General features: G+C 40.1%; 1 protein-coding gene across 4 annotated transcripts; it reads left to right on the top strand.

Moving 5' to 3' along the window:
* Positions 1 to 27,140, top strand: LOC148843690 (exosome complex component RRP41 homolog). Of its 4 annotated transcripts, none has more exons than XM_088959287.1 (11): positions 48 to 298; positions 2,008 to 2,045; positions 2,148 to 2,228; positions 2,327 to 2,366; positions 2,460 to 2,506; positions 2,680 to 2,740; positions 12,526 to 12,564; positions 12,650 to 12,717; positions 26,020 to 26,098; positions 26,540 to 26,629; positions 26,843 to 27,140. In XM_088959287.1, the coding sequence occupies exons 1-11, from the start codon at positions 248 to 250 to the stop codon at positions 26,888 to 26,890; spliced, it is 642 nt and encodes a 213-aa protein (XP_088815413.1). In that variant the 5' UTR covers positions 48 to 247; the 3' UTR covers positions 26,891 to 27,140. The 4 variants fall into 4 exon arrangements, with proteins under 4 accessions (XP_088815415.1, XP_088815412.1, XP_088815413.1 ...); XM_088959285.1 differs by lacking the exon at positions 26,020 to 26,098 and adding an exon at positions 21,168 to 21,348 and having other exon boundaries at positions 113 to 298; XM_088959289.1 differs by lacking the exon at positions 2,008 to 2,045 and having other exon boundaries at positions 1 to 298.
* Positions 27,141 to 27,627: the final 487 nt, after the last annotated feature.

Below are 27,627 nucleotides of genomic sequence, written 5' to 3'. Positions count from 1 at the left end.
AGTTTCGAAAGTCGGAAGTCGGAACTTCGAACTTCGAAGGTTTCCCCGCCATACTCAGTGACAGTAAGTTAGACGTAGGGTTTGAAGGTTTCTCTCCAATCTTTCACCTCCGCCGTTCTTAGCGAAGGTAGCTGCCCAAAGCCGAAGGTTCATTCTCTGCAAACGTTTGGTGTTTCTCTATTAGAAGGTTTCACCCCAGACGTCGCTCCGTCGTGTCAGACATCGCTCCGCCTCTCCGTCGCTTCAGATGTCGTTTGATGTTGCTCTGTTCATTCTCCCTTTTGGATCAACAGAAGAGGTAATCCAGAGTTCTTCTGTCTGGTTCAGATTCTTTAATCTATTCTTTTTAAAAATTAAGAACCTCAGACATTATACTGTAGATTGTTTCTACTGGTGATTCCTTATTTCTTTTCCTTTTCCACTGGAGTTTCATATATTCGTATTCCACTTCAAAAGATGGATTCATGTTCCATAACTTATCAAGATAAGCAAAAATTGTCCCAATTTTGTTGTTAAACTTTTCCAATTTCTTCTGTTCTTTCTGAATTTAATTTTTTGTTATTCACTGTGCTCTGTTTTATATTTATTCAAATATGTTTTCATTTGCATAAAAAATAAGGAAAACAGTATCATTTGGTCTGAACTTTGAGCTCTTCTCTGTAAATAGATGGCAAAGGGATGTAACATCATCCAGGTAAAAGAAAGGTAATTGTTCTTTGCGTAATTACTGTAACTTGTCGATTCCTTCCGAAATATGTAGTGTTAGTCCTAGGGAACCTTTAATTGGTTTTACCAATTGTGATGCACTAGGGCCTTCTAGCATCGGAATTTCTGATTGCCTTATTTAATTTTCTGGTAACCTATTTTGATGTAAATGCAATTTGAATTGAACTTATACATGCATTTTAAATTGTTTATGCATCAAAAGTCAGTTAAAAGACTCAAAGCTTGTTGATGATTTCTTTGTCATCCCCTTATAGGTTTCCACTGAATCTTCCTGATGCTCCTCTGCCATTCTACAATCACCTAGGTGTAACAAAAAACATCTCTTTTTTTTTTGATAAGTAGGTGTTATATCACAGAACACAACCCTAGGATATAATATTATCTACTAATAATGCTTGATTTAAAGTGGTATTGACAGTGCAACGTGGTGAACTACTACCTTGAAACTCTATATTAAGGAAAAGATGAAGGTCATATTTTGTCTAAAATTTTTGCATTTTCTCCAATCTTTCTTTATTTTTGTGTAATTTTCTGCATTTTTGCAGTTTTCTACAAAATTTCTGCATTTTTCAGAAAATTTGCAAATTTTTCTATAAAATTTCTGCATCTTTCTGCAAAATTATTGCATTTTCTACAAGATTTCTGCATTTTCTGCAACTTCTGGGCATATGGTTTGACCTGACCTGTATCTGCCACATGTAGTCATGAAAGAGAATGAATAATTCATTTTTGGGTATATGGGTTGACCTGACCCGGTTGTGGCATTTGATGGAGAAGCATATTAAAAATAAACAAGCATTTATACTCGATGAGGGTGAATACTGGTGGGTGAAGGTGAGGGTGAGGGTGGGTTGTGACCCACTAACATGCATTTATAATGGGTCATGGTAGGTTAGTGGGTCAATATGGGTGCACACCCACACCCAACCCAACCCACCCATTTGCCACCCCTAATTTGACCATTGCTGCATGAAACCCTCATTCGACCATTAGTGGTGCCGCATCACTGCAATCATTAGAGAACCAGAAGAGCACAAGATAGAGGGAGGCATACTAGAACATCCACGTTATCTCCATTCTTTGCTTTACCATCAGCGATCTACTCTATTCTTTAATTTACTGTTGGGAAGGAAGCACACATAGAGGAAAACACCGGTATATCTCCATTCTTGCTCATTCTCACTCAATTCTTGTCTTGGTTTTTGGCAAAGTGATTGGTTTGCAGCAAACTTTGTTCATTCTACCACTTCTTGCTTATTCTATAATTTCATTCTTTTCCAGAGCAAGAGTGAACAAGACCAAATATGCTTGTTGTCAGGGTTTGGTTTTTGCCCAAAATATAATCTCTGTTGAATTGATCTTTATCTTATTTTCTGTTTTCAGGAAACCTGTGTTACTAGTTAGGGTTTTCTTATTGACAGGTGCTCCACTAATTATTTCTGGGTGGCTTGGTGTATTTGCTGCTTGGTCTCTTCTCTGTTTCATGCTAAAACATTGAGCAAGTGAGGAAGCCAGTTTGAAAAAAGGACTTGAATACTTTTGTAAACAACCCCCTCCTGCTTTCTCTCTCTAACACATTTTTGATAATGGAATTCTTAAGCCCTGAAGGTCTTCGCTTAGATGGCCGTCGTCCTATGGAAGTAAGTCTGTGTGTGTGTGTGTGTGTGTTTGTAGATAAATATAGTTTTTCTTGTTTCTCTGTTCAAAATTTAAGTTTCAATTTGAAATTGCAGATGAGGCAGATCCGTGCACAGATTGGTGTTGTGGCTAAGGCAGATGGGTATTTTGTCATTACCTAATTATTCTTTTCTTTGGAAGATACAGATCTTTTCTCTTGAATCTACTGACTATTAAATATAATTTAAGATGTATATTATATATATATTTATTGTTTATCTATTCTGAGAGTTGAGAAACTAAGTAGGTGTGAATAATGCCTGTCTTTTTTTGCAGTTCTGCTTCATTTGAGATGGGGAATACTAAAGTTATAGCTGCAGTATATGGCCCTAGAGAGGTACAACTCTTTATTTTTTCTTTAATTTTCTTTGTAAATGATGTGAGGAACTGTTGAGGATTTATGTTATGTTCTCTTGTTCGAATTTTATCAAGATTTTATGAATTGTCCATGCCCCACGGATGCAAGGGAAGGAATTTGAAAAATGACATTTAATTATCACATGCTAGATGTTATTCATATGGTAGAGCATAGAAGAGAAATATTTAAAAGTAAAATAACTTAATGAAGCTATCATAATTCCCAATACCATATGAAGTAGAAAAATGAGTTTTAATGTTTTGGTTAAGTCATTTCCATGAGCTTTAATTGTTTGCAGTTGGTAGTAAGTAGTAACCTTTATTGAAACTCAGCAGCAACTTGACTAAGGAATATTACTTTTCAATTTTGTTGAGTTTCACATAGTGAAGTGAAGCTTTCCATCTTTGATACAATTCTATTTGCACTGTTACAGTGCTTGATCCATAAACTATGTTTTAACTGTTTGAATTACATATAATTCAACATGATATGCTCAACTTAGTATTTCTGTTGTGTAAAAGAAATGGTATGACTTGTATACCATTTGATGAGCATGAGAATACATTTCATTAGCTGGTGATTAGGGCAAAAAGGAGACCCTTAACCTGGTCCATAAGTCGACAAGGTTTTAAGCGAACTATTTCTCAAAGGCATGCCTTGGTCTTTTAGGCAAATGGTTTTAGGAGTTTGGCACCAAGGGAGTAGCCTGTGGAAGAGAGTCATTCAAGCAAATTATATCATAAGAAATGAGGACTGGGATCTTGGAGAAGCAAATCAATCTTATGGCTGCTTGGTGTGGAAGGGAATTGAAAAAAGCTACAGATTTTTTTAGCAAAGGAGTTAAGATTGAAATGGGAAGGGGAGCCAAAGTCAAGTTCTGGAAAGATATGTGGTGTGGCCATCATTGCCTAATGAGTGATTTCCCAGAGCTTTTTGCAATTGCAGCTGATAAAGATGCAGAAGTAGCCACTATCTGCAGTCCTCAAATGGTGAGTGTGTATGGATTCCTCTTTTTAGAAGAGATTTGAATGATTGGGAGTTAGAACCTTTCAGAGGTCTGCTTCAGAGATTCTAGAGCTTGCAAATTGACACAACATTAGAAGATAGAAGACTGGCTGGAGGAAAAATCTGGGCAATTTACTGTAAAATCCTTATACAACAAATTAACCTAGGAAAAGGAGCAGGATTTTCCTATGGTCATAATCTGGTGCAAATATATTCCCTCAAAGGTGGCTTTCTTTGACTGGTCTTCTTATCTGAATAAGTTCCTGACTAAGGACAACCTGTTAATTATAGGAATGACATTTGATTCAGGCAGAATGTGTCCTATGCACCAGGGTGGAAGGGTCTGTCAATCATTTTCTATAGCATTGTAATTTCACTTCATACACTTGGGTGAGAGTTTTTGAGATCTTTGTTCTTAAGAGATCCTTTCCAGCATCTATTGAAGACTTTTTGAAAGGTTGCAGACCAAAGGTCTGAGTAAGAAAGGAAAAGGAATTTGGCAAATGATTCCAGGAACAGTGTTCTGGGTTGTATGGCCGGAAAGGAACTCAAGGGTTTTTCAGAACGAAGTTTGTCAATCTGAGACAGTGTGGCAGAAAGTATTGAGCAATCTGTTCTCTTGGTCAATGGCTCAATTTCTTTTGGATAGATAAAACTATTACTCTCATTTTTGATTTTGAAAATCCTTTTGTAAACACAAAAGGGATAGTGGTCTGATTTTCTTTTTGTTTTCTCTCCGCTGTACATCCTCTGGTTGTAGTTTTTTTTTCTCTAATGAAATCATACTTTGTCTCTTCTCAAAAATATTTCAAATATGCTGCTTTGATGAACTTTTTCTTGTTACATGCTATGAGCCTATTATATAGTCCAAGTGTGTTCCTGCAACTTCAAGAACTTCTATAAACTGACAAAGAATAATGGAGTCAAATAGTAAAAGTTGGATTTTGTTTTTGAATTTTTATGTATTTTTTTAGATGATAGGGTATTTCTATGATTTTTTATGTTGTAATAGTTCAGTTATATTTAAAATGTCAAAGTCATTGGTTAAGCGCTTTAGTAGTTATTTAGTTTTCTTTGTATTAGAGTATGAGAGGCAAAATCATAATTTTGGGATTTCTTAATATAGGAGGGATTTTGTCTAGTCATGTGTTTTCTCTCTTCTTTCTCATCATCTTCTCCCTGGTTCTGGAAACAGTATTGCAACTATCAACAGCTTATAAAAATTCTTCCTCTAACATTCTACATCATTAAAGGACTGAAGTTGATCCATATTACATTTTTCTTTAATTTACGTTTGAAACTGAAAATTTGCCAAAAGCCCCTAGTAGATCATTATTGCTTTTAATCTTACTAAATTTATTGCCAAAACTCCATTTAAAGCCCTAGTTTCCAGAATTTGGGCATTTTCTGTTATGGGCCCGGGTGTAGGATCTCGTCACGGGTCAGTCCACGGGGAGAACCTCTTGCTTCCCCTTGCACCTTCCCTTGTGTGCAGACCCTATTGTGGAAAAACCGAATGGGTGATTTGTCCAAGAGACCACCCGAACTCTCCTCACTCTTCTCTTAACTGGAAAGTGAATGCTTTATTCCCAATTTACAGCTCCTTAATAGGAGATTACAAGAGGAGACTCCTTATTCCATTCGACTAAGCTAGGACAATCCAACTTTAAATCAAACTCCTAGTTCTAACAAACTTCTAACAGAACTTAGTTCCTATCTCTAATAGATAAGTAAGAACAAAACTGGATAATAGATAAGTAAGAACAGAATTGGATAAAGTAAACTAATGGCAAGCTGGCAAGATGAGCTGACATGGCAAGATAAGCTGCACTGTGGGCCCCCCTCACTGCTGTTGCTGGCGGCGGTATGTCCTTCCCACGAATGCATCCATAACATCACACCCCTCCTGGGCAACGAGCTTGTCCTCAAGCTCGAGATTTGGATAGGCGTTGTGAAGATCAGACCAGGGAATCCAGGTGGCCTCAGTTGATGGTAGTTCGTCCCACTCCACTAGCACTTCTAAGGTCCCCCGATTGACGCGGGACTGGACAAGAGCCCGAGGTTGGAGAATGGGTCTACCGTCCTTTAAGGGTGGCAGGGGAGGTATCTTCTCCGGAGGCGTCCCTGTAAATGGCTTGAGTAAGGAAACGTGGAAGGTGTCATGGAGTCTACTGTGGTCTGGTAGCTCGAGTTGATATGCAACCTTCCCGATCCTCCGTAAAATCTTGAAGGGCCCATAGAATTTGGGGGCCAGTTTAGGGAAAGCTCTGCGCCCGAGGGAGTGCTACCGATAGGGTTGGAGCTTCAACCATATGAACTGTTCGGGTTCAAAGGTTACTTCTCTGTGGTGCTGATCGTAGGTGTTCTTCATGCGTGCCTGGGCCTGTTGTAGGCGTAAGGAGACTTTCGCGAGGAGAGCATCGCGGTCCTGCAGGCCTTGATCCACTTCTTCCAACCGTGTTGAACCCGGTTTGTAAGACAATAGACTGGGAGGGTCCCGACCATAAACAACCCGGAAGGGAGTCATGCCAAGAGAGGAGTAATAAGATGTGTTGTAACAGTATTCAGCCTACGGGAGGTACTCCACCCAACACCGTGGCTGGTCTCCCACAAAACAGCGGAGGTACATCTCTATTGTTCGATTCACCACCTCCGTTTGGCCGTCAGTCTGCGGATGGTAGGCGGAGGAGAAGGCTAGGGCCGTTCCCTGCAGTCGAAATAGCTCCTTCCAGAGGGTGCTGGTAAAAACCGGGTCCCTGTCACTGACGATGGATTCGGGTAACCCATGCAGTCGGAAAATATGGGTGAAGAATGCGTGGGTGACTGAGACTGTGCTATATGGGTGGGATAAGGGAAGTAAATGAGCATACTTGGAAAAGCGGTCCACCACCACCAATAAGACTGATTTCCCACCAACCTTGGGTAGGCCCTCGATGAAATCCATGGAAGTATCGGCCCAGATCTGAGTTGGAAGTGAAAGCGGTTGGAGAAGGCCTGCTGGGTGCAAGTTTTCCCACTTTTGTTGCTGGCACATCGAGCAATTCTGAATGAAGTCCCGCACCAAAGCCCTCATGCCCTGCCAGTGGGAGTTGGCGTGGATGCGGTGTAATGTTTTCTGGACACCTTCATGCGTGGAGTTGTGTATGCTAGAGATGACGGAGGGAATTAAGGGACAATTGGCTGGGAGATATATCCGTCCCTTGTAGAGTGCTAACCCGTCGTGCATGGACCAGTTTGGGTTGGTCATGCCGGACTGTATCTTCTGGACAAGATTATTCCATTCTGGTGATTGAGGCAACGTGTTCCGGATGTCTTCCAGCAGGGTGGCTCGGGGTTGGGAGATCGCATGGAGGAGCATACTGTCTTCTTCTGCTCGGTGAGACAAGGCATCTGCTGCACAGTTCAAGGTTCCTACCTTGCAATCTACCCGTAAATCGAAACCCAATAGTTTGCTGACCCAATGCTGTTGCGGTGAAGTGGTAAGCCGTTGTTCCAACAGATGTTTGAGGCTGTAGTGGTCCGTCTTGACGACGAAGGACCTCCCCCATAAGTATGGCCTCTAGTGCTATACTGCCTTAGCCAGCCCAATCAGTTCCCGTTCGTAGGCGGGCAATTTAAGATGGCGGTCAGCTAGCTTGCGGCTGAAGAAGGCGACCGGATGTCCTAGCTGCTGTAGTATGGCGCCGATGCCGGTGCCGGATGCATCGCATTCGACTGTGAACTCGAGCTCAAAGTTTGGCAACTGTAGAACCGGGGGTGGAGGAGAGGGCTTCTCTTAAACTTGCAAAGGCTGCATCGGCTGTATGATCCCAGTGGAAGGCATTCTTCTTGAGCAGATTGGTTAGTGGTGCTGCCAAAAGTCCGTAATTTTGTACGAACTTGCGGTAGTAACCCATCAACCCTAGGAATCTGCGAAGAGCTTTGGCGGATTGTGGCCTGGGCCATTCTTTGATCGCCTGAATCTTGGACTCATCCATAATGACCCCTTGCCCGCTGATCACATGTCCTAAGTAAAGGACCCGGTGTTCCCCAAAGGAGCATTTGGATCGCTTAAGGAAGAGTTGGTGTTGTCGCAGGAGTTCAAAAACGATCTGTAGATGCTGCACATGTTTCACCCACGACTTGCTATAGACTAGGATGTCGTTGAAGAATACCAAGACAAATCTGCGGAGGTGGGCGTGGAACACCTCGTTCATCAGGGATTGGAATGTGGAAGGAGCGTTGCTGAGGTCGAATGGCATAACTAGGAATTTGAAATGGCCATGGTGTGTTCTGAAGGCCGTTTTCTCTATATCTTCTAGAGTCATCCGGACCTGGAAGTAACCTGACCAGAGGTTTAGTTTTGAGAAGTATTGGGCACCATTGGAGTTCGTACAACAGCTCATTTACGATGGGGATCGGAAATTTATCCTTGACCGTCTTGCTGTTAAGTTCTCTATAGTCCACACAAAACCTCCAAGTCACATCCTGCTTGGGTACCCACAGAACCAGAGAGGAAAAAAGGGAGCGGCTGGGACGGATGTGAGGGATATGATATCCATCACATGGACGCCCAAAGATTGCGGAATAAGGGGGTGAATTTCAAAAAATTTTCTCTCCCTTCAATTGGGAATCGCATTCCCTATTTAGAAAATCATATTTTCAATGATCATTCTTGAACCATAAACTGAACCAGATCTGAACCAAAAGGAGTAGGAAGGGATTATACCTGATACGGAGAAACCGTATCTCCCAATGGAGGTGTTCACGCCCAAGAAAGGATCCAAAATCTGCTCCCACTGAAGATGGCGCAGTGCAGGATGGAGCAGAATCAACAGTGTTCTTCCAAAAGAACTTGACCCTTCGCAAGAATCAACAGGATGGCTTGTGAATACAGCTCCAATCAATCTTTTCTCCAAAAGATTGATATCAAGATCAAATCTTGATTACTCCTGTAGAGAGTAGGAGATCGAACTGCTGGAGGCGGCGGCTGCAGGAAGGAGGCGGCAAGAGAGTATTCACAGGGTGCAAAATTCTCTTTTCTTGTGATTTCAGCTCTGAAGACAAGAATGTGTTGGTTGCATATCTAAAGGCTGCCGCCCCCTCCTCCTTTTGTAATCTTAAAGGTATCAGCTCCTAATCCCATTAGGAGTTGCTAATCCAAATCATATTTGGATTAGAAGTTCCTTTAAGTGATAGGGGATAACTCTTATCTTATCTGCAGATTAGATCAGCCATCTCCTAATCTAATTAGGAGGCTTCCAGATCTAAATCTTATTTAGATCAGCCCAGTTCGAAATGGGCTTAAGGCCCATTTAAGGTTACGTATTCACTTAGCCTTCCAAACTGCTGCCCAGTTGGGCTTCCTTGTATGGCGTGGAACCCAAACGTTGATCTACACATCAGCCACATGGGTTCAGCCTAGCATTTATTACAAGGCCTGGCCGAATACACTGTTTATGGACAGTGCACCCCCTGAAACCCATCTTATGGGCTTGGTATATCAAAGACAACCCAATCCGACACCTAGTGCAGTATCATAATCGAGTCTAGGGGTCAGGTGTAACTTTCCAGTTTTGCCCATCAATCTCCAAGGTCTAGGGCATTACTAGAAATCTGGTTTAGTTCAAAGATTCAATTAATCCTACACTGTATGTGCTTAGGGTCTCACCCTGGCAGCTGAGACAGGCCACCCCAACCGACTTGGTGGCACCTCAGTGTCAGCCTAGTTAGGATAGGTCTCTCCAGACCGACCCACTGGCTGTGAACGTTCTAAACTAACACGAGTCTCATTAAGTGTCCAGTTTAAGGGTATTACACAGAAACATACCAAGGGAACATGAATCAAATATGCACTTTATTCATTTACAATAAACTCATAAAGTACATCATCTTGATTGAAGCTAAGGGCATACAAAACTATCTAACAGGATGATCCCTTGCTGTAACATATCCGCACACTGCCTCTCTATTTCATCCTTTTGTCGGTGTGGGTAGCGGTTGGGTCAGACGACGAAGGGATCCGATCCGACAATCAGAGGGATCCGATGATCGCAGGCTCTGGAAGGTGGAAGCCCCTTGGGTTCTTCGAATACTGTAGAAAAATCCGTGAGGAGCCTCTCCATATCTGTGGTGCGCAAGTTCTCACCTTGAAGTGTATTCAACTGTCTTTGCTCTTATCCTGGTTCCCTTCCATGTAATTGGTTTTTCGTCCAGCTGGAATGTCATTGTCAGGGCGCTGAAATCCCATAGGATGGGCCCAAGAGTGATCAACCATTTGACTCCCAAGACGATGTCGAATTCATTCAAGGAGAGCACGAATAAATCAGCAAGGAAAGATTCTGATCCGACCTGAATCTTGGTGTCCTTGTAGATTCCGTGGCTGTGAACTCTTTCTCCATTTGCCACGGCTACCTGTAACTGCGGCCTGATTTCCATCGGTAGTTCTAACTGGTGGGCAGCCTGTTCACTGAAAAAGTTGTGAGTGCTGCCGGAGTCTACAAGAATGCGTACTGGTTTCCCTGCTACCAATGCTCTTAGTTGCATGGTTTGTGAGGTTTTGATCCTCGTGATTGCATGGAGGGAGATCTCTGGGTTTGATGCTGCAGGTTCCTCCTCGTCCTCTTCGGGTTTGTCTACTAGAAGACATAATAGCTTCTTGCACATGTGCCTGGAGGAGTACAGATCATCGCAGTTGAAACACTGCCCTCTTGCGCGCCGTTCTGCCATCTTGGCTCGGGATAGTCGTCTAATAGGGGGTGCTGTCCTGCTACTCCCTATACTTAATGCCGATCTGGAAGGATTACCGGTGGGAAGCCTCGGTTCCTTGCTGGCAGTTGAAGAAGGGGGCACTCCTGCTGCCTTCGAAGGAGTCCAAGTCGTTGTTGGCGGACCTGCACTGAGGGTTCCATGGGTGAGCTATAGCTTCCGTTCGAAGGCGTGTGCGAGGTTCATTGCTGTGACCGGGTTGGGAGGGTGTTGCATCTCCACATCCACCCTTAGGGGTTCTGCTAGCCCCGCGGTGAACATATCGACTTGCTGATCTGCGTGAACCGAGGTTGCTCTGGCGAGAAGGGTTTGGAACTGGCGTTGGTATTCTGCTACGTTCCAGTTTGCTTGAGGTTGATTAACTCGCCCAATGGGTTGCTTGTCAACGGGGGTCCAAACCTGAGGAGGCAATATGATTTAAATTGCCCCCAACTGAGCCCGGGTTCTTCTTGCTCCAGTCGATAGAACCAGAGCTGTGCCTCTTCCGATAGGTGGAAGACGGCCAGACTGACCTTATCTTTGTCATCAGTGCGCTGATTACGGAAGAACTGTTCGCAGCGATACAACCATCCTAACGGGTCTCCGGTGCCGTTGTAAGACGGGAATTCCAGCCGGCTATACTTGGGAATAACTGCGGCTGTCGGGGCAGCGATCTGCTGTTCGTTGGACGTCTCTGCCCAGTTCGGACGGCGACTATTGGTGGTGGTGGTTCCCTTAGAACTTCTTTCTTTGTTGGAGAGGAATGCTTCCAGTAGGCGTCACAACTCCCGGACATCATCCTTGACTTCACGAACCTGCATGTTGGTTTCTGTGAGCCTATGCTCCAGTTCGTGGACCCTAGAAGACAGCGGCTCCTGTTCCCCCATGACGGTAGGCTCTGATACCAGAATGTTATGGGCCCGAGCGTAGGATCTCGTCACGGGTCGGTCCACGGGGAGAACCTCTTGCTTCCCCTTGCGCCTTCCCTGCGTGCAGACCCTATTGTGGAAAAACCGAATGGGTGATTTGTCCAAGAGACCACCCGAACTCTCCTCACTCTTCTCTTAACTGGAAAGTGAATGCTTTATTCCCAATTTACAGCTCCTTAAATAGGAGATTACAAGAGGAGACTCCTTATTCCATTCGACTAAGCTAGGACAATCCAACTTTAAATCAAACTCCTAGTTCTAACAGACTTCTAACAGAACTTAGTTCCTATCTCTAATAGATAAGTAAGAACAAAACTGGATAATAGATAAGTAAGAACAGAATTGGATAAAGTAAACTAATGGTGAGCTGGCAAGATGAGCTGATGTGGCAAGATAAGCTGCTGTGTGGGCCCCCCTCACTGCTGCTGCCGGTGGCGGTATTCCCTTCCCACGAATGCATCCATAACATTTTCCTTATTAGGGATATTTTTATTCATTTATGACAAATGTCCCCAATGCTGATAGTTGGGGAGATTCTTTTCTTATGCTTAATTTTCAAATTTTTGCAGTCCCTGATAATTTAGCTTAGAACCTTTTTAACTATAACAGTTCCCTATATATTTTTCTTGAAGTCATCCATAAATCCTATGCTAACCAATCAATACCTTCTTGGAATAATGCTTGGGTTATACTCAATCCTGCATCAGAATTATTGAGAATAATCATGAAGGTTAGATTATAGATCACTTCAGGTACAGGAAGAGTGTCAATTAAGAACTAAGGTATGTGAATGAAAGGTATATGAGGGTTTTTTAGGAACAAGTCATCTAATAAGTTGACAAATAAGTCAAAGTTAGAATTAATGACTTGCTACTTTTATAGAATGTGGTATAGATAATTATATATGTATTTGTTGGGGTGGGGGTGAAGGTTGTAGACTATAGTATCTTTACAGAATACATGTTTATACAATGATACATTCTTTTTTCCACTTGTTTTTCAACAGCCATAAAATATTTTGGGTCTTTCTTTTCCTAATTGTATCATATCTATGTATTAAAAAACTTGTACCATATTAAATCAAACACCTATTCTGCTCACCAGGTTCAAAACAGGAGCCAACAAATTAGTGATCAAGCACTGGTAATATTTTTTCCCTTGCCTTTTATCATTTCATTTGTTCAGTATTCATGCCTTGGAACTTATTAGGCGTGCTAATTTTGTACAGGTTTGCTGTGAATATAGCATGGCTAACTTTAGCACTGGAGATCGCATGAGGAAACCAAAGGGTGACAGGTCAACCCCTCTCTTTGTATAGTTAGAGTATTCAATATGTCCTCCATTCCTTGTTAGAAGAATATTTGTTTGTATGTTCCAACAACTCTTTTAATTGACTTAAGATGCTTCGGAGGGTCAAGATTAATGATATGGAGTCTAGCAAGCAGGCCCAAGTCCATACTTCTCAGTCTGCATAGACTAGAGATTTTCCCCACCCATCAAATACATTTATATTCAGAAGACATGTAGGCCAAGTTAGTTTGGCCTCATGCTTGTATTGTGTGTTTCATGATGAAAACCATATATAAGCAAGTTCAAATGAAGAAAAGGAGAAATCTCTTCTTCCCTCACAATTTCTTTCCCCTCTCTTCTCTCTTCTTCAATCTTCTAGAGGTAGGGTTCCCTCAAAAATCTTAACCGGTGAGAGATGTAGGTCTGACGAGAATGTAGGTTTTGCTACAACTGTGACAAGTTCTCCCTTGGTCATAGATGTAAGAAGCATCAACTGTTCTTGTTGGAAATTGAGGATGATGTCAAGGGAGTGACTCCAAAAGAGTGCCATGAATTGGAGCGACAAGAGGAGGTGCCAGAGATCTCATTATAGGTCTTCACTGGTCTGCCCACCCTTCAAACAATGAGAATCGAAGGTATACAAAAAGTCACCCAGTTTCTATTTTGGTAGATAGTGGGAGTACTTTAAATTTCATTGCCAAGTTGATGGTTCAAACAGCTAGAGTTGAGGGTTTTACTACTTGACCCATTTTCAGTCCTTGTGGTAAATGGTAGTTAGTTGGGGTTGAGGGTTTAACTATTGACACTATTGTGGAATCAACCTCTCTCTGCTGCCCTAGGCACTGCCATGTAAAAAATTGAGAAGCAGGACATAATCGAGCAGGCAAAGTAGGTGGAACAAGTCGGTTAGACACTTGAGTAGGCAATGGAGTTGGAACAAGAAGTGGTATGGATTGCTCTTTTCCTCCTCCAAAACACTACCCTTGAGAAAGACTCCCTGAAAAGAAAGGTGTGGGCTCAAAGAAAGTGACTGTAGTTATGGTTCCTGCCCCAAAAGAGTCACTAGCACCTACTCCACCTAGTCCCATTTCACCTGTGGACTTGTATTCAACTCCACTGCCCTCCATAATTCCCAGAATGGCTTAGGAAATCAACTGTAGATGAGGGAAAATAGATTTACCCCATTTAGAGGTTCAACCATCCTTCTGGTACCCAAAAACTTCACCTACAAAGATTCCTTTCTCTGTGGAGTAGGTAGAAAAAGGAGAAAAGGCTTCTGCTCCCTCCAAAGACCTCAGAAAACTCTAGAATTTGAACTGTCCTCTTCAGAAGTCACCAAGAAATCCAAAAAATCTAGAGCACCCCTTCCTAGGTCAAAATTGAAGAGTCCTACTGCAATCAATACTCTTCCTCTAGTTCCTAATTTTGATGATCAACCCAAGATCTGACATAAAGGGTTCTGGATCCACCAAAAAATTCAAGAACTGGGCACTTTTGGAGTCTTTGATCAGTTCTCTAACTCACCATGTAGTTGGCTGGTTTAGGGCTGCATGATGGAAGACTCAAAAAATCCCAAAAAAACTGCTCCGATATGAAGTAGAAAAGAAAAAAAAACTAGTCTGATTTGATAACAATGAGAAAGAAGAGAGAAAGAGAGAGTTCTTAGTGAGAAGAGAAGAATAGAAAGAAAAGAAGAGATAGATAGATATGGATAATAAAATCCGAAGAAGAGAAAGCAATTTAATTTTTTTTTGTATTTTAAAAAATTAAAGCAAGGTTGGATAAAATCCAGATCTTTTTTTTTTTTTAAAGTAAGAATTAAAGCAGGGTTGGATTAAATCCGAATCTGATCCTAGTCTGTTAGAATCCGAATTTGAAACCAATAATCGGATTGGATTTGGATTTACTGAACATAGATATGGATATAAGGAATACACAACTTTTTCATCATGATTCACATGGCGAGTTCATGGACACATCTGAAATTCTGATGACTTTGTTTTTGGGAAATTCCGAGGCACTCGGGATTTGCTACCCACACCGATGCATATGGCTCCAGTCTCCCAAATTTTGGTAAAAAAACTGGGGCCCGCATGATTCAATAGATCGACAGCAGTCAAATCACCAGTTTCAAATACAGGTTTGCTCAATCTGCATTTATCGGTTCTGTCCACCTCTAACTCATGCACCAGAAAAGTCGACTGGTTCACCTAGAGGAGTCTGGAGTCATGGTGTCATTTAACTGGTTCAACCACCCGATCTATCTAATTTTTTTTTGATAAATGACCACCCGATCCATCTAATTTGATAGAAAACCAATCAAACATCTCTTTGTATGAGAGGTGATCCTCACTTTTCATGGTGTTCGTACATAGAGCTGTTGTATCCACTGATTTTGATACATTCATCATCCATAATTATAAACTAATCAAACATCTTTGGGCATGTACATAGAAATTTACAGTTCTTTTGTATTTCACTCTACGGATCTCTGAATCCAAATAAAATACTAATAGAAAGTTTTTTTTTGGTAAATAAATAAATAATTGGAGATGAAAACACCGAGATTGATACATGGCAGTTCCCTATTTAATGCACATCGTTTCATTTCTTCTCTGGTGCATTTTGAAATTTAAATGATTTATTTGGGAGAACTGTCATTATACCATTAATAGGGGTAAAGAATGGAAAAGAAAAAATCGATTATGGACGAAAAGCCTAAGAGTGTGAAACTGTTATTTTTATTATAGGTATATGGATAAGCAATAAACAAGTAAAATAGTGAAGAAACATGAGAATTTCCAATTACTTGATTAAAACATGTTAAACACATAAACTATCAATTATCCTTCACATAAAATTTGAAATATTATTACATTGAACACCTAATACATAAGTGCCTTCCAATAATATGCAGGTTGGGGAGGGTCAGGTTTAGCCTAATACCATACCCTACTCGTACTTGTACGGGTTGTGAAATCCTAAAACCCATCCACACCCCAAAATCCATTTCCAATGGAAAAAACCCTCTCTCCATTGCGGCAGTTACCCATCGGCTAGGGTAGAAATTGCCATTCCTAATAGGAAGACATGTAGGCCAAGTAGTTATGACCTCCTGCTTGTATTGTGTGTTCCATGATGTAAACCATATATAATCAAGTTCAAATGAGCAAAAGGAGAGATTTGTTTTTCCCTCCCAATTTCTCTCCACTCTCTTGCCCTCTCTTCTTCCATCTTTAGGAGGTTGGTTTTCCTCAAAGTAACCCTAGGTAAGTAGGTTCTCACCATAGACCTTCTATAACCAGAGAGGAGGAAAATCAATAGGCAAGTAGGAGAGATCCATTATTAGTTAATATTTGTTTGTTAACCTAGGAAATGGATGTTTCTATTTTGGTTTTCTCAATTACAGTGAAGCTTCTATGGCTGTAAATGGATGTTTCTATTTTGGTTACCACTGTGTATGGGCCCACTGAGTCCTCTCTGAAACCTTTGTTGTGGGAGGAGTTAAATGAGCTAAGAAGCAGATGGTCTGGACCTTGGCCAATTAGGGGAGACTCTAATGTAACTTCAAAACCTGAAGACAGACAGGGGGAATGCAGGTATGATAGATGATGGAGATCGGTTCAGGCATTATAAGACCTGTTCCTATAAGAAGGCGATGAACAAACAGGTTCTGATTTGGCATGGGGAAGACTCTTGGGACTTGGACTGATCTGATCAGGGGTATTTTTGTTATTTTGACCAATCCCATGTGGGCTTGGGCTATAGCACCTCGTTCCTCTAGTTTAGTAGTGCTTCTCTTTCAATTTTTTAGTTTATTTGCATTACTAGGTAGACAATTATTATGCTGCTTGATGCACAAGACAAAGAATGGTTTTTTTGTAATCATGGTGAACAGTATTCTGGGCCACACAAGTCACTCTATAAATAGATATATTCTCTTCCTTTTGAAGGTAATAAAGTTTTCTTTAGATCTCTTTGGAACTTTTCTGTATGGAGTGATTCCTTTAAACCCTAGAGTGATTCTAGGACCCTCGTAGTGGTTCCTTGGGATTTCTCTCTTTTCTCTTCCTCTATCCTTTCTCCGCCTCCTCCGCCTCCTCCTCCTCCTCCTCCTCCTCCTCTCTCTCTCTCTCTCTCTCTCTCTCTTTCTCTCTCTCTTCCTCTCTCTCTCTTCCTCTCTCTTTCTATGTTGTGATGGTTTGTTCTGGCCCTACTACATCAGTTTTGGTATTAGAGCATCAGGTTTCAAATGGCTCATTACCATAATAGAAACATGAGAGGAAGATTAGGTGAACAAGCTAAAGAAGAGTTGTTGCTTGCACTTATTAATGGAGTAGACATCCTAGAAGTTCAAGTTAAATTGTTGATGGAAGACCAATCGAAGAAAAACAGCACTGGTGTTCCACATGGAGGAGCTGAAGTAGAGTGTTCTAACACCAATATACTTGCTTGTCCACAAGTGAACCACCAAGGACTGCCATCAAGCCCCTAAGGGCTCGAACTCTACAAACTCAAGGTACTTTAAATGATTTATATGACAAATTGGTGGAGCCTTCTAAGACTAATATAGATGACTATTGGGATGATATTACTAGTAAAGTGAAGATAGAAATTCCTAGTTTTAAAGGTGATATCAATCCATGAGCTTTCTCTAATTGGTTGGTAGAATTAAAGGAATACTTTGATTGGTTCGACATGTTAGATGAGAGACAAGTTAGATTTGCTAAACTTAAAATGTAGAAAATGCAAAAGTATGGTGGAGTGTAGAGAAAAAGATTACAGAATATGGGTAAGCATCCTATCACTCGTTAGGAAGGTATGAAGCATTAATTAGAGGAGAAATATTTGCCTAATGACTTCCAAGATGCTCTTCATGATGAGATGATTCCATTGAGGCATGACAACTTATCTGTGTCTGAGTACATTTAAAAGTTTGACATGCTTACTATTAGATGTCAGTCTATAGAAAGTGAAGCAAAAAATTAACCCAATTTTGGAATGGTTTAGAGGCTGATATTCAAAGGGAAATGATGATTACACGAGTTTATGATGTAGATGATGCTTTTCAGATGGCTCTTAAAATAGAGAAGAGCTTGAAGCAAGTTAATAGTAGGAGGTTTGGCATTCAAGCTGGGGAGGCAGCAGCACATAAGAGTTTAGATGAGGATAAAGCCACTAGGCCTACATCTCATAATTTTGTTCCAATATGGTCTAATGGTTTCAAGTACCAGGGAACTAACAATAAGGGGAAGAATATCATGATTGATGCTAATAAAAGGGGAATGACAAAAAATATTTGTTTCAAGTGTTGTGGAAAGGGCCACTATGCATTTCAATACCCTAATAAAAATCTACACAGGGTGTGAGGAGGGATAAGTGGAAGATGATGAAGGCGGCCTGGTGAAGAAGAGTGCATTGGATTTGAACATGAAGAAGATGACAACAATCTTGTTGGAGTTGTTAGACATATTTTAGCATCCTCTAAAGAAGAAAAGAACGAAGATTGTCTTCGTATAGTGATTTTCCTCACCTTTGTTAAGAGTGGAGACAAACTTTGCAAGCTACTAATTGATGGTGGTAGTAGCATGAATGTGGTTTTTTTACAGCAATTGTTGAAAGGCTCAATCTAGTTGTGCAACCTCATCCTCATCCATACAAGATTGCCTAGTAAAACAAGATGACTCTTCAGGTAGAAGAAAGAGCTCTTGTTTCTATTTTCTATGGGTCTTATGTTGATGATATTTGGTGTAATGTTGTTCCTATGAATGTTACACATATTCTGTTAGGCTGACCATGGCTTTATGATAGTAAACCATTGTGGGAAAGAAAATACATATTACATTCTATTTAATGGAAAGAGAGTTGTTATGAAACCTATGTCACCTGATGAGATCAAGAAGTGTGCTAAGACCCCTCAACAGGCAGCTCTACCCCAAAAACAAGTAGTTGAACAAAAGAAGCAACCTCTCTTTTTTCCAAGAAGCAATGTGAGGAGAGAAAAGAGTCGGGCCTTGTTTATTCCCTAATAGTGAAAGAAGTAAATAAACCAACACATGCCCCTATTCCAGAGGTGCCTAAGAAAGTTGGAGACTTGCTGGCTGATTTTTCAGATTTGATCTCAAAAGAGTTGCTTGTCGAATTACCACCTTTACGTGATGTCCAACATTCAATAGACTTGATTCTCGGGTCCCAACTACCTAATTTGCCTTCATATCGAATGAATCCCATAGAACATGCTGAGTTGAAGAGGCAAGTGGATGATCTATTTAAGAAGGCTTCATTAGAGAAAGTCTCAACTCATGTGCTGTACCGGTTCTACTCACTCCCAAGAAGGATGACTCATGGAGGATGTGTGTTGATAGCTGAGCAGTCGACAAGATTACCGTCAAGTACCAATTCCCTATTCCCTATTCCACACTTAATTAGATGACATGTTGGATATGATGATTGGAGCTACTATTTTCTCTAAGATTGATCTTAGAAGTGGATATCACCAAATTAGGATTTGACTTAGAGATGAATGGAAAACTACTTTTAAGAGAAGGGTGGCCTCTGTCAGTGGCTGGTTATGACTTTTCGCTTAACTAATTCATGAGAGTTATGACTCTGGTACTTCGTCCTTTTATTGGTCATTTCTTGGTTGTTTATTTTAATGACATTATTATATATAACCATATGCCTGATGATTATCCTAACCATTTACGTCAAGTAATGAGTTTTACGCCAAGAAAATCTCTACATCAACTTAATGATGCGAAGCGTTCCACTACCTAGAGGCGTGAGGCATAGTTCAGAGCATAAGGAGCGTAAGCCTCCTGAACACAAGGAGGTGTAAGCCTTTTTAAGAGGAGGGGGATGAGGAGGAAGGAGGAGGAAGAAAAGGAGCATCTCATTTTTCTTTATGTAAGGTTGATGTGGGAGGTAGAGGTCCAACAGTCCAACTCCTTTCAGATTTGAGAATATGTGGTTAAGTTCTAATGGATTTATTGAGAAAGTCAAGGAATGGTGGGAGGGAAGTAATGTTAGACGATGTATGCCCCTAGTTCCAATCAGATTGATGTACACAAACATTTATGAATAATATAAGTACATTTTTGTTTCATGTTCACATTTGGTATGTTTCCATGATTTTCTCCTTAAACTGGGCAATTATGAGACTCGTGTTAGTTAGAATGTTCTCATCCATTGGATAAACTTGGGGGGCTTATGCTAACAAGGCTGGTATTGTTGTGTTGCCGAATTGGTGGAGCGGCTTGTCTCAACTGACAAGGTTAGACCCTAAGCACAATTAATGGGTGTTTCGAAAAAACACTGAACCCAGACCAATTTCTAGTTATGCCTCAGACCTTAGAGATGGATGGGAAAAACTGGAAAGTTGTACTTAACCCCAAACTTGATTATGATACTGCACTAGGTTTTGGACTGAACTATCTTTGATGTGCCAATCAGTGAGATCTATTAAGGGTTAAATATCTGAGCATGTAGAGACAGTTTAGGAATTACATAAATGGGTGATCATAGTGATAGGATTGACCCCTTTGCTAGACAGAGTGAATATCAAGGTTTACACTCTCTCTGATGGAAACCTAAATTGCCAAATGTGGATTTCCACTATATTTGAAAAATGATATGCAAAATGTATTTATATGTTATATTTCTATTTTATGAAAAAGGTTTGCAAAAGGTTTCAATCCGAGATCTATGTAATTAGAGATTGTGACGCTGCATTTTGTTGTAAGGGAAGAGGTTCTTCCCTCTGAGCAGTGTTTTGATGATTATGGGTCGATAGGTTAGGTGTAAGAGACCATTACAAGGCTGATTACTTAATGGGCTTCATCTTATATAAGTTCATTGTCCTTTGGTCTTCATAGGGTGGTTGAATCCAAGGATCATTTAAATGTAAATGTCGGGATTAATTGAACCCAAGTTGATTGGCTAGGGGTTCATTGCCCTTGGGTAGTGAATTCGGCCTAACCTCTTCCAGAGGTGGGGCTGAATCCTTATGAACTTGTGTGAGACATTTGTGGGTCCCACACAATACAATGTTCAGGACATCGCCTTGCAAATTGCAACACATAACAAAGTAAGCCATTAAACAAAATTGGCCTAAGGCTCATTACTATATGATTAGTTAAGTATGCAAATGCCAACTTAAGTTATCATGTGACATGGGGTGAATTTGGGTTATGGGTATGGGTATGGAGCATTCATTCTTCTAATAAGAATAAGATAGAGTTTATCTATAAGGATGAACCCTAATCCAAATTTGATTTGAATTTAATGTTCCTAGTAGACTATGAGAGTGCTTTATATAAGGGAAGAGAGGGATGGGAAAAGCATTCTATCCTAAGCTCTCTCTCTCACCTCCCTTGCTCCCATAAAATCCCTAGTTCAGCCCTAGTAGGGACATTTTTCCTTCAATTACTAACTATGTGTTTTGGGAAAAACATCAGTCCTAAGAAGGCTCACATTATTGCATCGATCCCAAGAATATCGGAGGTTCGAAGTGCAGAAACTGCGTTGTTGAATTGGCTTCACTTCACTATTGCACCATCTTCAGCAGGATGCCAGTTCGGGTTTGACATTGGGCATGGACTACCATTTTGGGAGCTGCATTTATGGACTCTGTATCAGGTACGATCAGAAATTAACTTGGGTTTCAAATCTGGTCTGGTTTAGTACGAGATTGATCTCGACATTTAAGATTTCAAAATCACCGGAAAACTGGTTATTGGGATGTGTTAGAAAATTTTTACAATTTGGCCAGCCACTAGATCTGGTTCGTCCATGTCTTTAAAGAGTGGAATGTCCAACATTTTGGAAGACTAGAAGAAAATAATTAAGAATTAATCAATAAAATTGAGGACTTGGATGCAAAAGAAGGTATAGATTCTTTTGAGGAAGGAGATAAGGTTGAGAGGTGGGCTTTGAGGAAGCAACTAGAGGATATATTCCTCAAGGAAGAGATTAGCTGGAGAGAGAAATCTAGGAGCAAATGGTTACAAGAGGCGGATAGGAACACTAAATTCTTTCATGCACTGAAAAATGGGAGAAGGAAAAACTTTATATCAAAATTGGCGGTAAATGGTAACATAATCACTCAACATTCTAATATTGCTAGAGCTTTTGTGAACCATTTCAAATTAATCTTTAGAAATCCATTAGAAGGGAGAATCTGGCTTGATGGTTTAGAATGGCTTACCCTCTTTGAAGAACATAAAAACTGGTTGGGAAGAAGCTTTGATTTGGAGGAGATAAAGGATGCAATATTCTCTATGGATAAATCTAAAGTTCTTGGTCTTGATGGTTTTGCAATGGCTTTTTTACCAAGATTGTTGGGAGATTTTGAAAGCTGATATTCAAAATGCGTTCTTTGAATTTTTTGATAGGGGAGTGATCAATTTGAGGCTTAATTCTACATTCGTTGTGTTGGCACCAAAAAAGAATGATGTGCACCCGAAAGAGTTTAGACCAATCAACTTGATTAATAGTCTATACAAGATCATTGTTAAGGTGCTTTCTTTAAGTGTGAGGGAGGTCCTTCCAACTATAAATTCTCATGAACGAGGGGCCTTTGTTCAAATCAGGCAAATCATTAATCAAATTTTAATTGCAAATGAGAGTGTCTAGGAGCTGAAGAGGGTTGGAAGGAAAGGGTTTGTTTATAAATTGGATCTGGAAAAGAACTATGCTTTGGTTGATTGGGGATTCCATAGTTTTCAAGGTGCCAAGGTGAGGCTAGGCGACCATGGGGTGCCCAGGCAGCTAGGCAGCTAGGCACCTAGGCGGGCGCTTAGCCCTTACCTAGGCAATGGAGTTTAAAAATAAGAAGCCGATGAATTTCTACCTCTTATGAACTAGTTTTTTTGGTTTTATGTATTATGCACTTGCTTTTGTGCTTGTATTTCTTGCAGTGTTGCTTGATGAGAACAAGTGCTAAAATAAAAGAAGGAAATGAAGAAGAAAAGAAGGGGTGGAGCCCCTATTCTAGACCTAGAAAAGATGGTGAAAAAAATACTAAAATAAAAGAAGAATATGAAGAATAAAAGAGGGCGGAGCTCCTGTTTTAGTCCCTGTTTAAGAACAAAAGAAGGGGGTGGAGCCTCTGTTTTAGTCCAATAAAATGATTAAAAAAACTTGGGAAGAAAATACAAAAAGGAAGAGAAAAATGGGGCGTAACCATTATTTTAAACTGGGAAACAGAGATTTGAATGAAGAGGGGCTGAGTTAATCAGGAAACTGATTAACTCACCTTGACTTAGAGGACTGTCTGGGAATGATGGTGTGATGTTGTTCTCTCATCTTCCTCGGTTCGATTCTTTTGTCAAAGTTAAACCCTCGAAGATTATTTTGCTTTTACTTTCCTCACAACAAAAACATGATAACATGCAACGAATTCTATTATAAAAACTAAAACGAACCAATAAAATTTTATATATTTTATATCTATTTTCATTTAATAAATATTATATATTATGTATGTGTTTCAGTCCCCTAAGCATGCGCCTAACATATATTTTCTTGGTATTTGGGTGAGGTGCTCTTTGAAAAGCACCTAGTCACCTAGGGCGTCGCCCCCTATTGGAGGTTATGAAGAATTGTGGATTCGAGGTTAGATGGTGTAAATGGATCGTAGGGTTTGTTAGGACCTTCCATTATTCAATTTTGGTGAATGGAGCATTTATGGACCACTTTCCTGCATTAAGAGGGCTTAGATAAGTAGATCCACTATCTCCCTTTCTCTTCACTATTATAGTAGATGTTCTGGGTAGATTGATTGCTGGAGCAGATGGCAGATCTTTGACTAGGGGTTCGAGGATAGGAAGAAATGAGATACCACTTACTCGCCTATAATTTGTTGATGATACAATCCTTTTTGCGAAGGGGGTGACATTAGATGGGTGAGAAATATAAAATGGATTGTGAAATTTTTGGGTTTAAATATGGAGGAGAGGGTGATTTTAGAGAGAGATCAGAAATTCTGGGTTGTTCGGTCACACGATTGCCAATGAACTACTTGGGTTTACCCTTGGGGTGGGAGCCTTAGAGGGAGTAATTTTTGGAGGCCTGTGATTGAAAGACTTGCGAAAATATTGGCTTCCTTGGAAGAAGTGCTATTTGTCTTTGGTGGAGAATTACTTTAGTTAGATCCACATTAGCTAATTTGCCTGTGTACTTTCTATCTATGTTCTGGATTCCTGTGGTAGTAACTAAAAGGGTTGAGAAACTGGTGAGGGATTTCTTGTGGGAGCCAGGGGAGGAGAGGGACTATAGAGTTAAATGGGAAGTATTGTGTAGAAGCAAGAAACATATTGGCTTAGATCTTGGGAGCATTCAAGAAAGAAACACTGCCTTGTTAGGGAAATGGCTTTGCAGTTTGCCTTTGGAAAGAGATAAATTGTGAGCAAAAGTAAGTTGTTAGTATCCATGGGCTTGCGGAAAATGGGTGGGAATATGGAATCTTGGCTAGAGCTACAAGAGCCTCTTTGTGGAAATCCATTCATGCCATCCTTGCCCTTTCTACTTGGAGGGGGTAGTCCATCTCATCTTATTTGATTCCTTCTAGCTCTACTGTTACATTTGGCTGGGATTTAGGTTTTAGAGGTTTTCGGGAGAATGAATTTTGCAGTGTCTCAAACTTGTTTTTCAAAATCTTGAGAAAGTAGTGTCAAATCATTCAAAAAGTGACTGCAGAATTTGGACCCTTTCTCCCTATGGTTCCTTTACCTGTGCCTTCTTTTTCTTGAATTTGATACAATCTAGGGTTAGTTTGGGGAGCCCTTTCCTGTTAAAGCGGTATGGATCACACCTATTCCACCTAGGATTGGTGGTTTTTGCCGGAAGTGTATTTGGAAAGAATTAACACAATTGACTTGCTTCAAAGAAAAAGACTTGGCTGGTGTCTTTCACCCTCCTGGTGCCCCTCTTTGTAAGGCTAACAGTGAGTCCTGCTATTATTTATTAATCTCCTGCCCTTTTTATTCTTCAATCTGGGAATGGTTTCTCTTTGATTGGGTGCAGATGGAATCCCCCACCTACTGTTCAAAGTCTATTCTCCTCTACCTTTGTTAGATGGCTGAAGAAGAGAGGTAGAATTCTATGGCAATGCACAAGGGTGGCAGTTTGTTGGACTTTTTGGGAAGAAAGGAATCAAAGAATAATGATGGAAAAAGAAAGGAGTAGGGAAGCGATGATAGAAGCCATATCCATCAGAGTGGTTCATTGGGTGAAAACCTTGAAGCTGTTTGAGGACATTCCAGCAGGTGAGTTGATAATGAAGTGGAAGGAAATTGCTGTTTCTTCTCTTAAGGTGACTTATAGGCTTCAATTGTCCCCACCTTTAAGAGGTCTCATTAAGTCGAACTTTGATGGTAGCAGTGAAGGCAACCCAGGACCATCTGGTATTGGAGGTGTGTTCAGAACTGAGGAAGGAAAAATTATTGCTCTATTCTCCGGTCCAATATGGATAGGTGATTTTCTAAGAGCTGAAATACTTACTATCATGGAAGGAATACAGAAAGCAAAGGACTTGAATATCCACAAGCTTTCAATTGAGGGTGATTCAAAGTTGGTGATTAGATGGCTGCAAAAGGAAGAGGATGAGGGATGGTGGGAATATATTCACGAGAGGAAGAGGATTAGAAGGCTGCTCCAAGGGCTAGAGGTCACTTTGCATTGTGTGAAAAGAGATGCTAATTCTTTGGCAAAACAAGGGGTGGGAAGAAATCAATTACTTTAGGCTTGTTCGTAACCTGCTCATCTTTTGGGAGAGATACGAGAGTTGACCATCCATCTTTCTTAATGCTTTCAATGAATACAATTTCTGTTATTGATCAAAGTAAAAGAAATCTGGAGATGCCATTATTTTTTCTAGACCCCTTTTCAAATCTATGTCCTGGGGTAGAAGCAATATGCTAATGATCTTCACAAAGTAATAAGAGTATATACACAACCTGAAAAATATCTTTATTCTATAATTTTCTATAATCACCAAAATCCCTTGGATGTTTTGTCTAGAAACTATCATGATAAAATATTCTTGCTCTGGCTGGAGGCTTAACCACTTTCTTTTGGAACAGGTATCTTTGGCACTAGTTTTGAAATTTAGTATACTATTTTGCACTATTTGTACTATATGATGTTTCTTACAAGATGAAATTTGTCATATTGTTAGAAAGCCAATGTTGCAATAGTTTACCAGATCAAAGGTGGATCTATTGCTTGTTATCTTGTAAATAGATTTACTCCATAAACAAAAGGCTCTTTTTCTTGTTGTTTCACAAATGATTCTTTTATCATGTATAGGCGATCAATGGAGATATCCCTTGTCATTTTCCAAACCATGGGAGCATGCATATTGACACACCTAATGCCTCGTTCTCAGGTTTTTTTACATCTCTGTATGCCTAGCTGTCTGTTCTGCATGGGGACATTCTCCACATTTATTTGGGGTCTCAATCTTCTGTCCTTAATTTTCAAACATGATATTTGACTACGGTATAATTCCTTTTGAAAATGACATAGTATGTGTACTGTCATTTTGGTTACTGGTAAGAGATGGTTATACTTTTTATTCTGAAATTTTCAGTTAAAAGGACCCCAGATTTGTATGCAGGTTTACTTATTAGATTTAATTCACTGTGGTCTTATTTTGACTTAACCAACACATCAGATCTGGAATGTTTTGGATGCGTCAACATTTTGAAGTTGCCAACTTTTATCATGCACTCTGTCCTTGATTAAATCAAGATTTTCTGTTTTGAATTTGACTATTGCTTTTTTGAATTTTGCATAGAATTTTAACTTCTAGAACAATCTATTACAGATGGATGCTAAACTACCCATGGACATCTTTGAAAATGTCATGCAACTTGCAATAGAAGGGTGCAAAGCAGTTGCAAACTACATACGAAAGGTGAGGTTTTTGCTAGGTTGACCATGTGCAAGATTTACATACATGCTCTTTGCTATTTGAATGTATTTGCTTCCATAAACTTTATATTTCATTGCAGTTAAATTACATTTTCTTTTAATATGTTTAATAAAACTGCGATTCTTGAGGAAATATAAATTGATACATTCCACAAGCCCAGTGGGTGCTATTGATATTTACCTTTGTTCTTGACAGATACTGCTGGAGAATACCAAGCAACTGAAATACCGCCGGGGCGGATAATCTTTCATCATCTAAGGAGCTTGAGTCCGTCCTGCAAATGTAATGATTTGATATTACTTTCATAATTAAAATTGATTTAATTATTGCAACATGTACTTGTAATGCCAGATCGATGGATCTTTAGTCCAAATGTGGCACAAATTGCCAGTTAGGTTTTTCTTATTTGTATTCCATAGACCAGCATAGACTCAATCTATGAAATGGTGTTCTATTCCTTGTTCAGTAAAATATGGTGGATGGGACCCAGAAATTTATTTGGCTTGACATTTTTGAATTCTTTTTGAAACAACAATTTCTTGAGCCCAAGGTGATTTCTGACAAGGCAGCTGTAAACTTCATCATCATGCTACTCTAACTGGTTTTTAAATTCCCAGCGCATAGGATTCTCCATCAATTTACCCCAATTTGATGTCAAATTGGGGTATAATAATTTATCAGTGGTGTAACATGTCCTGCCGAAAATGTAATATGTATTGACAATATTTTATCAATATTTTAACCCTCTCAGGAATGAAAACAGTTCGGATCAAATTTTGTCAATGGCACAAGAGCAGCAAGTATTGCTTCGCTGGTAATAATCCTATTTTCTTACAATACCCCCAAACCCAACATAATGGTGTCAAGTGTGTATGGATTTTGATGGAACATTAACAATGCTAACGGTAGGGGTACAACTAGTCAATTGTCAGAAATAGTAGGAATGGTTTAAGACAATAGTTAAACAGTAAAGATATGAT

Source organism: Nelumbo lutea, chromosome 8 (genome assembly GCF_056320005.1).
Source record: "Nelumbo lutea isolate HS-2025 chromosome 8, American lotus-T2T, whole genome shotgun sequence".
Lineage (NCBI taxonomy): Eukaryota > Viridiplantae > Streptophyta > Magnoliopsida > Proteales > Nelumbonaceae > Nelumbo > Nelumbo lutea.
Note: the sequence above shows the minus strand (reverse complement) of the source record. Positions and strands in the feature narration are given on the sequence as shown.

What these genes read in the sequence shown, in the direction of transcription:
- LOC148843690 (XM_088959285.1), top strand. Translation starts at nt 248, where the DNA reads ATGTCGTTTGATGTTGCTCTGTTCATTCTCCCTTTTGGATCAACAGAA. An exon ending in AAATTAGTGATCAAGCACTG is followed by an intron (nt 12,565 to 12,649) that starts GTAATATTTTTT and finishes AATTTTGTACAG; the next exon opens with GTTTGCTGTGAATATAGCAT. An exon ending in AGGAAACCAAAGGGTGACAG is followed by an intron (nt 12,718 to 21,167) that starts GTCAACCCCTCT and finishes GAAAAACATCAG; the next exon opens with TCCTAAGAAGGCTCACATTA.